Below are 15,404 nucleotides of genomic sequence, written 5' to 3' on the forward strand. Positions count from 1 at the left end.
AGTGAGTATTATGCTCGATTACCCATGTTTAACTAGTTTAAGGCTATCAGTTGCATTGGTGTGGTCTAGAGCTATAGGATGGGTGTGAAATATTTTAATAAAATAGCATTTATAGTAGCAATTTCCTTTCCTCAAGGACTTGGATTGTAATTCATTCATGATCTGTTCCTTGTTGTTCCACAAAAAGTGAAGAAGCCAGTGAATATGTAGAGACTGTGATACATTTTAATTGTCATTCATGCACCAAAACAGTCTTTTAAAAACTTCCTGCCATGATCACATGCAACACCTGTTCAACTTCTGGAGAAAGCGAGCACAGCCCTTGCTGCCTAATATATTCTCTGCCTGAGTTACAGCAAACCTGATGGAATTCATCAGCCCTCAAATGAACATATGAAGAAAGGCATTGGGTCAACAGTGATTTAAATAGTCCAGCTATTCCCACTACCACAACTGGATCACACTGCTTTGTTTTTTTCTTTTTTTCCCCTTTGTTAAAAAATCCAGATATTTATAATAAATAAATGTTTTTTGCTTTGGCTCTTGCATAATCAAAAGGTTTGTTGAATTAATTGGAAGAGTCCAGTGCTTTTGTTGGCACAACTGCCCTGCTTGTACAAGGCTGCCCCTCATGGGAGTATCCTCAAGTCGGATAATCGAACACAAATGCATAGCTATCCACATTCCCATTATTCCTTGCAAATTAGGACACACACACACACACACACTCACCACCACATATCTGCATATTAGCCATAGAACTTCTATTTTCAAACATGCATGTGACTCACATACTCACGTTCTCTCTAGGGACACGCAAACGTATCTTACATAATCATACACATACACAAAACCAATATTAGCGTCTATTCTAAACGCAGATATATCTGACCTCTCTCACACAGTCACACATATATACATACAGCGTTTCTCTCAGCTCTTTTTCACGCTCACATGGAGGCACAGCAGAAGACAGGTTATTCATTTCAAGACAATTCATTTCAATTCCATTTCTGAGCTAGATTTGAGGCCTTTCCTCCTTGTTTTGTATATAACACCCAAGGCTACTGTGGTAATAAGAAGGATAAGCCCAATTGCTAGCAAGATCCACTGTCCCGCTTCTGCTTGACTGCTGCTCAGTGACATCCCAAGGAAATTGACATTTGATTCACCTAAATAAGAACCAAGAAAAACATAGGAAGAATGGATTAAAGTGAACTCAGTTTGGAAGGCAAAGCATCAAGCTACATATAAAAAAAAGCTAAGCCAGAGCAGAAGCATGGTATATTGGAAAGATAGCAAAGGCGGGCATTAACTTTGTCCCCACCATAGTCCTGCTATTTGGCTATCTGCAATTGTCAGAAAGCTTAGAGGGACCATGTTCATGCTTCCCCCTCCTGTCCTCATTTCCTTGTTTCTGGAAAACATCAGTGTTGAAGTCCTTAAGTACCTGCATATGGCCTCCAGGTATATTCAGGCCAGCCCAGAGTTTCATTATTTTGCAAGTTCTTTTTAATAAGCCAGTTTGTCAGTGGTTCAAAATAGGTCAGCAAAGCTTCAGCGGACATGTTGGATTGTCCTGTGATAAGTTGCATGACTTCAGGCCATGGCTTGCTGAAGCCCAGCTTCAAGGCATCCCTGGAAAAAGAAATTGTTTATACAAGATGTACATGTGTGCCTCTTCCCTCCCCCAGGGAATGTAATATTGCTTTGCTGAATGAAGCTAAAGGTCCATCTATTTAGAATTCTATATTTTATAGAAGCCAACCAGATCCCCACTGGAAATCTAACAAGCCCTTTGCATACCATCCTTTATTTTATAAATCTACATCATAGATATACACTTAGTAGAATTTGTGGTATTTTTCTCCTTCTTAGTTTGACAAGATTCCTGTTTCTTAATGGAAGCTCCTTTGCCTTGTATAGTTTTCTCTAACCCAACTGTTGTCTTGCTATATCTCAGCATTTTTGTTTCAGCCTGCTTTTACGTGGTATCTGGCATACATCCCACCTAGACGTGTGTTTTGCAATAGGACAAGTCTCTACATTGCTTACTCCTGGAATGGCACAAATGCAGAATATTTGATTTGTTAGTATTATCTGAGTTGGGAGTTACTCCAGTTGGGAGTCAGCTGGAGTTTTGGGAAAGAAGCTGGATTAAAAATGGTCTTTCTGTCCCTAACTGGTTCACATTTTGAACTCTCTGCAACAATAGACTTTTGTTTCGTTTTGCGATGACAGTGGTGGCAATAATTCAGTGAGTCTCATCTGAATTTGAAATAGCACGGCAGACAAAACATTTTTATCTGGCAAATAATGTTTTCAGGCTTGATGATTTAAAAACAACAGAATGAAATCCAAATAAAATGGAAGACCAAATTACCCACCAGCATATAGCCAAGAACTGTGTCTATAACTTTCAAATTTAAAATGCCAGTTTTGTCTCAAATAGATTAGTATCAATTCCCTAATCTCTGGAGCTACCTTTTGCTGCCTGAGGGAAACTGCAGTTAGCCAAGACCTGCTAAGTTATTTTAGAATAAGGCAGAAAATTCCCTAAGTGCCTGTCAGTAAAAGTACAAGACAGTTAAATACCTAATAATTTTCTGTCTTTTCCTGATACTTAAACTCCTCAGTTACCTCCTCGCTGAGCCAACCCTGCCAGTCTCTTCTCTCTGATGCTGAGGGTTTGGCAAGAATTGTTTAAAAAACTACATTTGAAAGCTAATTTGTACACATTTTCAAACCAGTACAGGAACCAAAATAGTTTGGAATCTTGCAATGCAGTTGCCAAGAACAACAATTTATCATATACCAAGGGAAAGCTAGTACAAAAATTAATATATTCATGAAAATAATATACAAAATGCATTGTATTAGAGAAATACAGAAAATGTACACATAAAAGTACATACATTTAGAGAAATAAACATAACTTTAGTGCATAATTTATAAAAATCTTGTTTGATGAACTTGACATATTTGCAAAAAAAGAGAGAAAACTTAAAATTTGCAGACTCCCTGATCCCTGCTTCCTGCAAGTATTTTGCTTTCTGAGGTATGTCCTAGAGCTCAGATGGAGAAAGCTTTGAAAGAGGATCCACTGGGAAAATCCAGTTCTGACTGTTTTTTTAACCTGATGCCATAAGCTAAGACTGGATTTGCAGTATCATATACTTAAACAGAAAAAAACCTGACAGGGTGACCTTACCAGAACGTGACACAGAGAACTTCAGGGCAGCATACTCACCCTAGGATTTTCCCGGCCCTTTTAGACTGGTAAATGTCACATTTGTATAAAGGCCCACCATGGGCAGCAGCTTTGCACAGAGCTTGGTGAAACTGGAACTGGATTACAAAACTGACAAAGTACCTGGAAGGGAAATGGGACAGATAAAAGGGAGGCCAAGGCCACTCACGGATGAGTGCTGGTTTAGCATTTCCTAAGTCACAGAGACGAGCCAGCAAGAAATGTTGCCTTACCTGACATACGGGACGTTAGCAGGGATGTGGAATTTTGCCCCTGGGTCAAAATCTTCTTCCGATCTTGGCAAAGGAGGACACAAACCCTGGTATTTCAATCTATACAATTAAGGTAAATGGAGAGAAGACAATGTTCAGTAAATAGTTTGAAAAACTGAGTGGTTTCAGGAGCCCAACTCACAGGAATAAATCTGTTACATTTTTCCTTTCTGGGGAAAGACTAGAATCCCTTCAGAAGATTTTTTTTCCCCTTCAGGACTCTTCGGAATCATCATGCACATGTTGCCACAACAACTGTTACGATGATTTGTCCCAAAGAGAACAATACTTTCATTTATTTCTTTATCCCCTAGAATTCCTTCAGCAGAAATACAGGATGTACCTGGGAGAGGAATACTTTTCAAACTACTGTCTTAGGAAGCCACCTAATGGTAAGGCAGAATGGTTCTATTCTGACCTTTAACTCTGCCTGAAATAACCCAGTTATGTTCTGTTACAAGCCATGTATTGGCTGCACCTTCTCTACAGTTTTGGGTCAAACTTGGTCCCATCCTTCATATGTGCTCAAGATTCAGTTTGACAGAACACTACCAAAATATCAGCCTTCTTGCCAGACACCTGCGAACTAATCACCTGAGATTCCACCACTGTTGGTTGTATTCATCATTTGGAATACGCCCATCAAATACTTTCCATCGCCATTGGTCCATCAGGTAGCCAAAAGGCAGGAAAGCAATCTTGTCCAGTGCAATGCTCATCAGGTAGTTGATGTCACTCTCTGGTCAAGAAGAAAAAGTGTGAACAGATCTACATGCCAATGTACCTGCCAGTTCTTCTGCTTTATCTCTTCTACAGCCTCTACTGTGATTCATGCCTAATGTTTTTCCCTTTCAACACCTAATCTTATTTTGCAAATTCCACAATATCTCAGTCTTAGGAATGGTTGCATCTCTCTCTCCCTCTCCCTCCACCTCTCCCTCAGTCTCACACAAACATGATTCCCCAAAGCTAATCTCTCTGCAATTAAAAGTTTAATTCAGAATAACTCACCCTAATATTAAAAACCAATCTCAGATGGAAGACAACACAATCAATTAATATTCTGTATTTAAAACATGCAAGATAGGTCTGGTTCAGAAAGATAAATGTCTTTACCCAAACCACAAACTAGTCCCAGTGGATTATAAGACACCATGAGTCTTATCTGTCAATGCGGAACATTTCTTAAGAACTGAAGCTGACAGGTCTACCTTGTAATAAAGTGCCCCATTTTGCTCACCCAGGTTGTCTTCCATATGATCAAGCAGTTTGATGCTATGCAAGTGCTTTGGGGTTGACACTGATAAGGCCATAACGTCACCAATGGCTTCATGGAACCCTGGATTGGCCCCATCACGAAATGAAATGGGCTGGCCTTTGTACTGCAAAAAGTATTGGACATGCCCCATTTCATGGTGAACTGTTATTAAATCATCCATATTCACAACAGTGCATTGTTTTATCCTGAAGCAAGAGAATAATTAAAATGGAATGAAGAGTCAGTTGGAAAGAAGGAAACAGCCAGGTAATTTTCTCAGCAGCTTATAGAATAACCTGCACAATCCAGTTCCTAGAGAACCATAGGGAGAATATAAGCTTCTCTCAGAAAGATGCTTACAGAACAGTGCCTCTTAATGGTTTTTGCATGTGAACTGAGACACAAAGTACAACAAAGCACATACACACATGCCCATTCTTGGGCCCAAATATAGTCATCTGCCTGGCCTAAGTTATCAAAAAATATTTTATTTGGAATAAGTGTGCGCTTCCCACATTTGATTACTACTTTTTTATTATTATTTTATTTTTTATCCCACCTTTATTACTTTTACAAATAAGACAGGGAACATACCAAATACTCCTTCCTCTTCCTCTTTTCCCCACAACAACAACCCTGTGAGGTGAGTTGGGCTGAGAGAGAGTGACTGGTCCAGTCACCCAGCCGGCTTTCATGGCGGGACTAGAACTCCCAGGCTCCTGGTTTCTAGCCTGGGATATCCTTTAAAGGCAAGACTTTAACCTCAGAAGGCTATCAAATCTCTTACTAAAGCCAACCCAGAGAGATTTATTGTTTCAAGAAATGTTTCAGAGAATTTATTAGGGAGTAGTTTCTTTACAGACCACTGAGTTCAACATGTGATATTGGAGGATGGCATTAGTGTGTGGACATGAGGCCAGGAGCAGGGCCAAGTGTGTGCTGCTACATAAAAATAACATGAAAGCAGTTCTAGAGAGAGTTGCCATGTGAAAAACAGACTTCATTCTGGGACTGTCTATATATTTTGGAATGCACAAACAGTACTATTAATCCAAACTGTGAATCATGTGCCCCTGGAGCACTGACTTATACTATAATTCTTATACTATAATTCTGTTTACTAATAAGGGATATTAGTAAGCAATGAACCACAAATATATTTTTAGCTATAATGAGCCATTGTAATGAAGGTCCCCCTGATTTTCACAAACTTTATCCATTTAGTTTACTGTGAAATCACCTAAAGTCCTTGCGGTTGTAGAAGTCCCAGGCCGAAGCATGACAGACCACTTCCCTCCCATCTGATGGCTTTTCCAACATAGACTTTTTCCAGAACTCAGGTGGCATGGGGATGAGTCCCAGTGACTGGAAGAAACTATCAGACTGTTCAAACATCTTCTTTGGCGTCCAGCCCTATGGAAAGGATAGTAAATGTACCAAAAGTTAAAAAGTTGGGGAGGGAGAGTCTGGGAACGAGACATCGGTATTTTAAGACAATAAGTAGCAAATTACCTCTCCTGGCTTTGTTCTTCTTGCTCTAGTTGCAGATAATCTTAAATACCACATAAAAACAAGAGGATAACTATAAAATATTAACTGTGCAGAGCAGACCAAGACAGTGATTTCTAGACAGGTATAGCTCACTGGCAGTGCAGAACTGAAAGCAGGAAGAAGGAATTTGCAAGCCCAAAGGCCAGATTTGTCTTGTAGTCTCCTTTCCAAAGGCTTCTCTCTCTCCAGTTAAGCCTCACAAAAATGTTTCCATTCACAGGAATTGAAACCCAATTACTACTCTAGATGGCTTAGAAAGAGAGATGGGGGTAGTAGCAGTGGCCGTACCATCTTTCATTTCAGCCACATGCCTGATACATATTCTGCTTCAGCTTTCCACCGAGGAAACGTGGCCCAGGAGAGGAAAAAAATATCTCCATCTCTACCAAAAATATTTTCATAATCTACAACTAAAGTTAGACAGACTGCAGTCTTGATTATATCATCTAATATAATATATCCTCTAATATTTTATTTATTTATTATTCAAATTTTGCTACTGCTATAATGTAACATCTAATATAAAAACCCAACAAGACACATTCTTGGGGGCAATTTTGACTTTGGGATGGAGAATTACCAAATTCTGAATCTTATAGCCAACTTACAATGGAGAATTACCAAATTCTGAATCTTATAGCCAACTTCTGAGAGACTTATTTGCCTTGTTTTTAAGTGTTGCAGTTAGGCAAATGAAGGATAACTTTAGTTTTAGTTGTTAATGCATTTTTTTCTTTTGTACTAGCCCAGTTATCTTATTGCTGAAACCAGATTCACAGAACAGGAAAAGTTGTTCAAAAGATATCTAACAGTACAACAGGAACCAGCTTTGGAAGCAACAGGAGTACTTAACAGTACTGAGGATCAGATCCAACTGAAACCTCCCTTCTTGCTTCCTGTGTCCAATAGCTACTGGGCTGGAACTGTGAGTTGCTGGGTTCACATATAGCATTAGACCATAATAATGCTTGTCTGAATTTGGCTTAGCACAATCTCTAAAGTCAGCTTTCATGACTCATTCAATAAACATGGTATAATGTGATGTGTTGTTGTTTATTCATTTAGTCGCTTCCGACTCTTCGTGACTTCATGGACCAGCCCACGCCAGAGCTTCCTGTCGGTCGTCAACACCCCCAGCTCCCCCAGGGACGAATCCGTCACCTCTAGAATATCATCCATCCACCTTGCCCTTGGTTGGCCCCTCTTCCTTTTGCCCTCCGCTCTCCCTAGCATCAGCATCTTCTCCAGGGTGTCCTGTCTTCTCATTGTGTGGCCAAAGTATTTCAGTTTGGCCTTTAATATCGTTCCCTCAAGTGAGCAGTCTGGCTTTATTTCCTGGAGGATGGACTGGTTTGATCTTCTGGCAGTCCAAGGCATTCTCAGAATTTTCCTCCAACACCACAGTTCAAAAGCATCAGTCTTCCTTCTCTCAGCCTTCCTTATGGTCCAGCTCTCGCAGCCATATGTTACTACAGGGAACACCATTGCTTTAACTATGCGGACCTTTGTTGTCAGTGTGATGTCTCTGCTCTTAACTATTTTATCGAGATTTGTCATTGCTCTTCTCCCAAGGACTAAGCGTCTTCTGATTTCGTGACCGCACTCAGCATCTGCAGTAATCTTCACACCTAGAAATACGAAGTCTTTCACTGCCTCTACGTTTTCTCCCTCTATTTGCCAGTTATTAATCAAGCTAGTTGCCATAATCTTGGTTTTTTTGAGGTTTAGCTGCAGGCCAGCTTTTGCACTTTCTTCTTTCACCTTCATCATAAGGCTCCTCAGTTCCTCTTTGCTTTCAGCCATAAAAGTGGTATCATCTGCATATCTGAGATTGTTAATGTTTCTTCCAGTGATTTTAACTCCAGCCTTGGATTCCTCAAGCCCAGCATGTCGCATGATGTGTTCTGCATACAAGTTGAATAGGTAGGGTGAGAGTATACAGCCCTGCCGTACTCCTTTCCCAATCTTAAACCAGTCTGTTGTTCCATGGTCTGTTCTTACTGTTGCTACTTGGTCGTTATACAGATTCCTCAGGAGGCAGACAAGATGACTTGGTATCCCCATACTGCTAAGAACTTGCCACAATTTGTTATGGTCCACACAGTCAAAGGCTTTAGAAGAGTCAATAAAACAGAAATAGATGTTTTTCTGAAACTCCCTGGCTTTTTCCATTATCCAGCAGATATTGGCAATTTGGTCCCTAGTTCCTCTGCCTTTTCTAAACCCAGCTTGTACATCTGGCAATTCTCGCTCCATGAATTGCTGAAGTCTACCTTGCAGGATCTTGAGCATTACCTTACTGGCATGTGAAATGAGTCCAACTGTTTGAAAGTTTGAACATTCTTTAGTGTTTCCCTTTTTTGGTTTGGGGATATAAGTTGATTTTTTCCAGTCTGATGGCCATTCTTGTTTTCCAAATTTGCTGGCATATAGCGTGCATTACCTTGACAGCATCATCTTGCAAGATTTTGAACAGTTCAGCTGGGATGCCATTGTCTCCTGCTGCCTTGTTATTAGCAATGCTTCTTAAGGCCCATTCAACCTCACTCTTCAGGATGTCTGGCTCTAGCTCACTGACCACACCGTCAAAGCTATCCCCGATATTGTTATCCTTCCTATACAGGTCTTCTGTATATTCTTGCCACCTTTTCTTGATCTCTTCTTCTTCTGTTAGGTCCTTGCCATCTTTGTTTTTGATCATACCCATTTTGGCCTGGAATTTATCTCCGATGTTTCTAATTTTCTGGAAGAGGTCTCTTGTTCTTCCTATTCTATTGTCTTCTTCCACTTCCGTGCACTGCTTGCTTAAAAATAATTCCTTATCTCTTCTGGCTAACCTCTGGAATTTTGCATTTAATTGGGCATATCTCCCCCTATCACTGTTGCCTTTTGCTTTCTTTCTTTCTTGGGCTACTTCTAGTGTCTCAGCAGACAGCCACTTTGCCTTCTTGGTTTTCTCTTTCTTTGGGATGTATTTTGTTGCCGCCTCCTGAACAATGTTGCAAACTTCTGTCCAGAGTTCTTCTGGGACCCTATCTACTAAGTCCAGTCCCTTAAATCGATTCTTCACCTCCACTGCATATTCCTTAGGAATATTAGTGAGCTCATATCTAGCTGATCTGTGGGTCTTCCCTAATCTCTTTAGTCTGATCCTAAATTGTGCAATAAGAAGTTCGTGATCTGAACTACAGTCAGCTCCGGGTCTTGTTTTTACCGACTGTATAGATGTCCGCCACCTTTGGCTGCAAAGGATGTAGTCAACCTGATTTCGGTGTTGTCCATCTGGTGAAGTCCATGTATAAAGCCGTATCTTAGGTTGTTGGAAGAGAGAGTTTGTTATGCAGAGTGAGTTGTCTTGGCAAAATTCTATCAGCCTATGTCCTGCTTCGTTTTGTTCTCCCAGGCCATACTTACCTGTAATTCCAGGTGTCATTTGACTGCCCACCTTAGCATTCCAGTCTCCTGTGATGAAAATAACATCTCTTTTAGGCGTGTTGTCCAGTAGGTGCTGCAGATCCTCATAGAACTGCTCTACTTCAGCTTCTTCAGCATCTGTGGTTGGGGCGTATATTTGGATCACTGTGATGTTAGATGGCTTGCCCTGAATTCGAATTGAGATCATTCTATCGTTTTTTGGATTGTATCCAAGCACTGCTTTAGCCACTTGACTATTAATTATGAAGGCTACTCCATTTCTTCTTTGGTCCTCTTGTCCACAGTAGTAGATCTGGTGGTCATTTGATGTGAAGTGGCCCATTCCAGTTCACTGACGCCCATAATGTGATGTAGAAACCCAGAATTTACCAGGAACACACATTCTGCACGTGCGCTTAATCATTCGCTTGAACATATAAAGCTTCAGTAACTGAAGATCATTAGAATGCAACAGCTCTGGGCCACACCTTAAGCAACTAAAAAAAAAAATCTGTGAGAGCTTTATTCTGGGGAGTTTCTAAAAAGGAAAAGATTTATGTTCAGTTCCTATGAGAAACCATTGCAAATGACAATTGAATAAAATCTAGTGTTCCAACCTGACGTTTCATTGCTGGTGTAGCATCCACTTTAGTAGCTTCAGGGAAGGGCATGGCAAGGTCAAAGATGTTTGCCCATGATTGTGCCCACATGTTACCTAAGAATAAAAAGTGAAGTTGATTAATAGGTAGCCAGGAAATATATTGGGGAGGGGGAGAAAAATTACAAGACAGGACAGTGAGGGAAGGTCTATCTGTTTAAGGGGGAGTTAAAATGATAAAGTCTTGAGCTTGGGATAACCCAGATAGATATATGCAGTGCTGTTGCATCTGACACATAAAAATAGTTTTCTGTCCAATTACATTTACCCCTTGAATGCGCATATGAACAGAATAACATTATTTTTAAAATAAAAATTATTTAATTCTTTAAAAATAGAGGCAATTTATATTTTACTCCTGTGCTGGGACATTCAAACTACTAGATTTGAACAAATGGTGGGAAATTATGAAGAAAAGATAGTTGAAAACTGCCACCCCCCACATTTCAAAGGTTAACCTCCCACCCATATTGTGGACTGGATATCACACTATTGTTACTTAAAAATAGAGCTGCAAAAGGAAAGGATAAAATGCAGTTGGACCATGTTTTTTCCAGCATGGCCAACATGTCCTGGCTATGTTTCAGTTACTCCTGCTCCTTCAAAGCTCTATCTTCTTCTTCATCCTAGTGTTATTCCCGCGCTATGGCAGGGTCTGCTTGTCAGCATATCCTTCTCAAAAGGTCTATCTATTCCTCCTAAAAAACCCTTGATGTAGAATTCCTTAACCTGGAATTGTGTTTGACCAGATTTTGGATGCCTTTATGTGCTTATCTATAACTCTCATTACCTTGAGTCAAGTCTTGTGTGGGAACACTTTACTAACAAATCATTGGTTGCCACTCTGTTGTAAGAGCTTAAGAAAACTGAATAGCAAAAGCTCACTATTGAGTCCTGTACTGGTTCCAACAATTGGAAATAGGTCTTCAGTGGACCAAGTCTGCAAAAATTACACCAAAGTAGGAAGATCCTGGGGGCTTGCTCAGCATGTCCAATGGCTCAGAGCAGCCTAGGGTAGAAAAACTTACCTAGCAAATGAGCTGGAATTGGGCCCTTGAGATTGATGTGCTTTTCTCCATACTTTTTGTAAAGAGCCCGACGAACATAAGCATGGAGATTGAAATATAATGGTTGAAGTTGATGCCAGATGTTCTCCAGGTCAGTTTCAAAAGTTGGAGTTTCATAAAGAGATCTCCAGAAAGCACCGTTGTCTGCATGTCCTATACACATATATGAGATTATTGTGAGCCCAGATAAACTTCTTAATATTATGAGACAGCATATACATATGCAAGAGTATATTGTTACCTTTTCTCTTTTGTACTTCACACCCATGTTGCAAAGTCAAGAGAAAAATATTGACTCTGACCCTTTTATTTAAACTATGAAAGTACTAAGGATTATGAGGCATTGTATGGTAGTTCCTGACTGGGCCTATCATTCTGCAACTGAAACAAAGTATGCAATTTGTAGACATTTGCATGAATCTGATCTTCAACAAAACTGGGTATTTAGGACAAAATCATTATTACAAAATGATAGCGTACAGTGTATGCCACTGATGTGATTATTAGACCATTCCATGATAGACTGCCATAGCAACAATTGCTTGAAAGTATCAGCACAGATGAAGATTTTCTTCCAGGATCATATGCCATTAATATTTCCACAATAACACTAGCTTTTGAGTCTTTTATTTTGGTTCTGCATGTCTTGAGTCACCTTCTTTTCCTTTTATCCCACTATCAACTTTGTTTACCATTTAATCTGGCAGCCTTATTGCTCAGCTCTACATATCTCTTGTAGTGGCTTCGGATTTTCTTCCCTGATGCATCCCGCCAGCCTTTCCAGGTGTTAAGAAGCTCATCATAGTCTCTTGAGTTAGCCATGATATCTGTAAGGTCTGAACAAGGAATCAGTGCACATATTAATAATGTTCATAATTGGACTCCATATCCCCCAGCTATACCTTCTGCATTACCCTCATCATGCATGTTTTATATGTCATCTCAATGGGAGGGGTGGGAATTATAATCCAACAGATCTGGAGGGCACTAGGTTGGGAAATTCTGCATTTTAAAAGCTGAATTCTTCCTGCTACAGCCTCTCTGTTTGCCATACACTTCTGTCTTCTCAAAAAAAACCTCCAGTGCCGTGGAATATATTTCCCTATATATTCCAAACCACTGGCTATTTTTTTTTTACTAAGCCTCATGTCTTTTCTTTTATTTGTATCTAACTCTGTTTTCATGTGCGAGTTGTATCTCATATTATTGCTAATCATTTCTTATCAAATATCTGTATGCTTTCTTATTGAAGACTGATTGTTCCATCAAAAAGTTCCACTGACTCAAAACTACTTGAAAGCTTCCTTTTTTGCAAGTCTAAGATATGTGGGATCTGTTGTGTTCTAATAACTTTCTTGATCTGACCCCTTATAGGGATGGATAGTTAATTCCATTTTATAGGCCACAGAAAGCTGTCCTACTGTGGGGAAAAGTATATTTACAATATACTCAACGCTCCATCTTCTTTATGAGGACTAAATCTTAGTGAGTCATGTTCAGTTCTGCTTCTCATAGTGCCAAAGTAATCTTTGAATGCAAAATTGTAACCCCAAAACTTTATTTATCTATATCTATATCAATTTCAGGTGAGTTTCAAGGAATTAGGGGACAGGAGTAAGAGATTGCCCCTAAAAATCATGTGACAATAATGGGACTTACCAGGATCTAGTGCTTTGCAGTCTGTGTCTTTTTCGCAGATTTTGGCTACGCTGTAAATTGTCTCCATTTCTGAGAGCAGTTGATTATACTGAAAGAAATAAGATTATTCCACCAGTAGAGTAGAAAAGTGCTTTATGTTCTCTCTAGTTTAGAAGTTGACCATATCTTTCTACTAAAGGACCTTGACAGTAAACATATTATATGCCATGAAAGTGATAAAAATGGAGTATGATAATGGCACTCCCTCGACCATTGAACTTTCCTTTCCCAATAATCATACCACAGGGTAATACTTGTGACAACAAATTGGCTGAAATTAATTATGCTGAATTTCTGATGCAAGCGGAATCAATAATGGAACAATAAAAACTTGTTCGTGTATTGCAGAATCTAGCAGTATTCCTTCTGCTTTGTCCTTTAGGAGAGCTACTCTTCAGAGTAGAGTTTCTTGTTCCTTTATAGTCAAGAGATTAATCAGAAACCCAGCTACCCCTCACTTTAATCACTTTTTGGAATAAGATAAAAACACACCTTTTCCAACAATCCACTGGAGAGTGATATCTCCCTTTTCCATCTGATTGGTAGTTGGCTATTTTAAATTTTACTTACTGTAAAAGCTATTATGTTACTTTTTTTACTGCTTTTATAATTTAGTTTGTAAACCACATAGAAATCTGAAGTGGCTATACCACAATGATTTCATGCCTCAGTGGAATTTGAGGAAGAAGAGGGATGTAACTATGTCATTGGCATATTTATCACTTTGTTTTCCAAATACCTAGATAACTTTTTTTTTAGATTTTTTATCCCGCCTTTATTATTTTTATAAACAACTCAAGGCAGGGAACATACCACATACTCCTTCCTTCTCCTATTTTCCCCACAATAACAACCCTGTGAGGTGAGTTGGGCTGGGAGTGACTGGCCCAAAATCATTTTTTTTTTCACCAGTGACTTCATGTAAATGTCCAAGCTTCTGCTAGGCATCCTAGAGACCTTCATCATTACATTCTAGAATCCACCTGACAGGTAAGATTTAAACCATTGCAAAGCCATGCTTTTTATTCCAAGCCTAGAAGGCAGTCTAGAAGATTAATATGTCTGATATTATGAAAAGGCACTCTGAGGTTCAAAAAAATCAGGACACATCGTTTATTTGTGTGCAAAAGGCATTTTCTGTATCTTAGGTGTGAAATCTGATTTAAGTAGATCTAAATAATCAACCAAAATACTTACAACAACTTACAGAAAAATTGTAAGTCAGAGACTGAGCTGGGCTGTTTTCTTTTTTTAAGGAATATTCTGATGGTGGCTTCTTGATCCCTACAAACACTCCCTTTCTTTCCCAAGAAAGAAAGTTCAAGAGGCTTTTTGAGTGGTAGAAGTGCATTTAACCTTTCTTCAATTTTCTATCCTCAACAAAAGCTAGGAAGTAATAATTATAAAAGAAAACCTTAAGTGATTTATATTTTATATGCAACATGAGTCTAGATCCTCAAAAAGCTCAAAGTGAATAGGCCCATGTAATTAAGAAAGGGAACAAAGGAACCCATTACATGTAAAAACAAAATATTACACACTTCCATAATTATGCAATTCAAGAGTTTTGTAAAGCACTATAAATAACCTATAAGATTAAATCTCCCTTCAATCTCACCTCCTTCAGCTCTGCATCACGTAAGGCTGCCCGCTCAATATCACTTAATTTCTTCAAAATACGTTTTATGCTGGGATCTTTGAAATCAGTGGAATCAAACTGCCGAGCCTTTAAACCATTTTGCAGAGTATGGTTTGACATTGCAAGATTCTTCTCTAGCTGCAAAGAAAATGAGGAAAAATGAACAAGAAGAAAGAAAAAGAAACAGGAGCCCTGTGCTCCATAACAACCACATTAATCCGAATTATAATCTGATGTGTACAAGACACTTAACATCACTAACACCACAAATCTGTTTTAATGAAAAAAAACCCAGTAAAATAGGGAAACAAATGCTTTGTTTATTTTTAAGTCATTAAAAGGAACACAATGTTTCTGAAGTATTTCAATAAATTCTTAGACTTCCTTAGTTATTGAATAACCTTTTTTATTGCTTACAGCACAGACTTTGTGCTCAGATGGAAATAAGACAAATTTCTTAATGGATCTTAAAGATCAAGTTGGAACATAAGGCATTCCATAGTTTATCATCATTCTATAGTCTGCCTGAGTGATGATCCCTTCAGTTCTTTACAAAGAGAAGAAGAAAAAAAAAACCTGGTTCCCTTCTCAATTGCA

The 15,404-nt window shown here is 39.0% G+C and overlaps 1 protein-coding gene across 1 annotated transcript in view; it reads right to left on the minus strand.

Annotated features, from left to right (window-relative positions):
* Window positions 1-203: 203 nt before the first annotated feature.
* The window catches only part of ACE (angiotensin I converting enzyme), a 47,592-nt gene continuing 32,391 nt past the window's right edge, over window positions 204-15,404 (minus strand). The window contains exons 14-25 of the mRNA XM_063300425.1: window positions 14,787-14,945; window positions 13,130-13,217; window positions 12,163-12,306; window positions 11,432-11,623; window positions 10,363-10,460; window positions 6,021-6,193; window positions 4,763-4,986; window positions 4,117-4,261; window positions 3,484-3,582; window positions 3,251-3,373; window positions 1,451-1,638; window positions 204-1,172 (exon numbers count right to left, since the gene is read on the minus strand). Of these exons, the coding sequence (XP_063156495.1) occupies window positions 997-1,172; window positions 1,451-1,638; window positions 3,251-3,373; window positions 3,484-3,582; window positions 4,117-4,261; window positions 4,763-4,986; window positions 6,021-6,193; window positions 10,363-10,460; window positions 11,432-11,623; window positions 12,163-12,306; window positions 13,130-13,217; window positions 14,787-14,945 (1,809 nt within the window). The 3' untranslated portion in view covers window positions 204-996. The remainder of the gene's footprint in view (window positions 1,173-1,450; window positions 1,639-3,250; window positions 3,374-3,483; window positions 3,583-4,116; window positions 4,262-4,762; window positions 4,987-6,020; window positions 6,194-10,362; window positions 10,461-11,431; window positions 11,624-12,162; window positions 12,307-13,129; window positions 13,218-14,786; window positions 14,946-15,404) is intronic.

This window comes from Candoia aspera, chromosome 4 (genome assembly GCF_035149785.1).
Source record: "Candoia aspera isolate rCanAsp1 chromosome 4, rCanAsp1.hap2, whole genome shotgun sequence".
NCBI lineage: Eukaryota > Metazoa > Chordata > Lepidosauria > Squamata > Boidae > Candoia > Candoia aspera.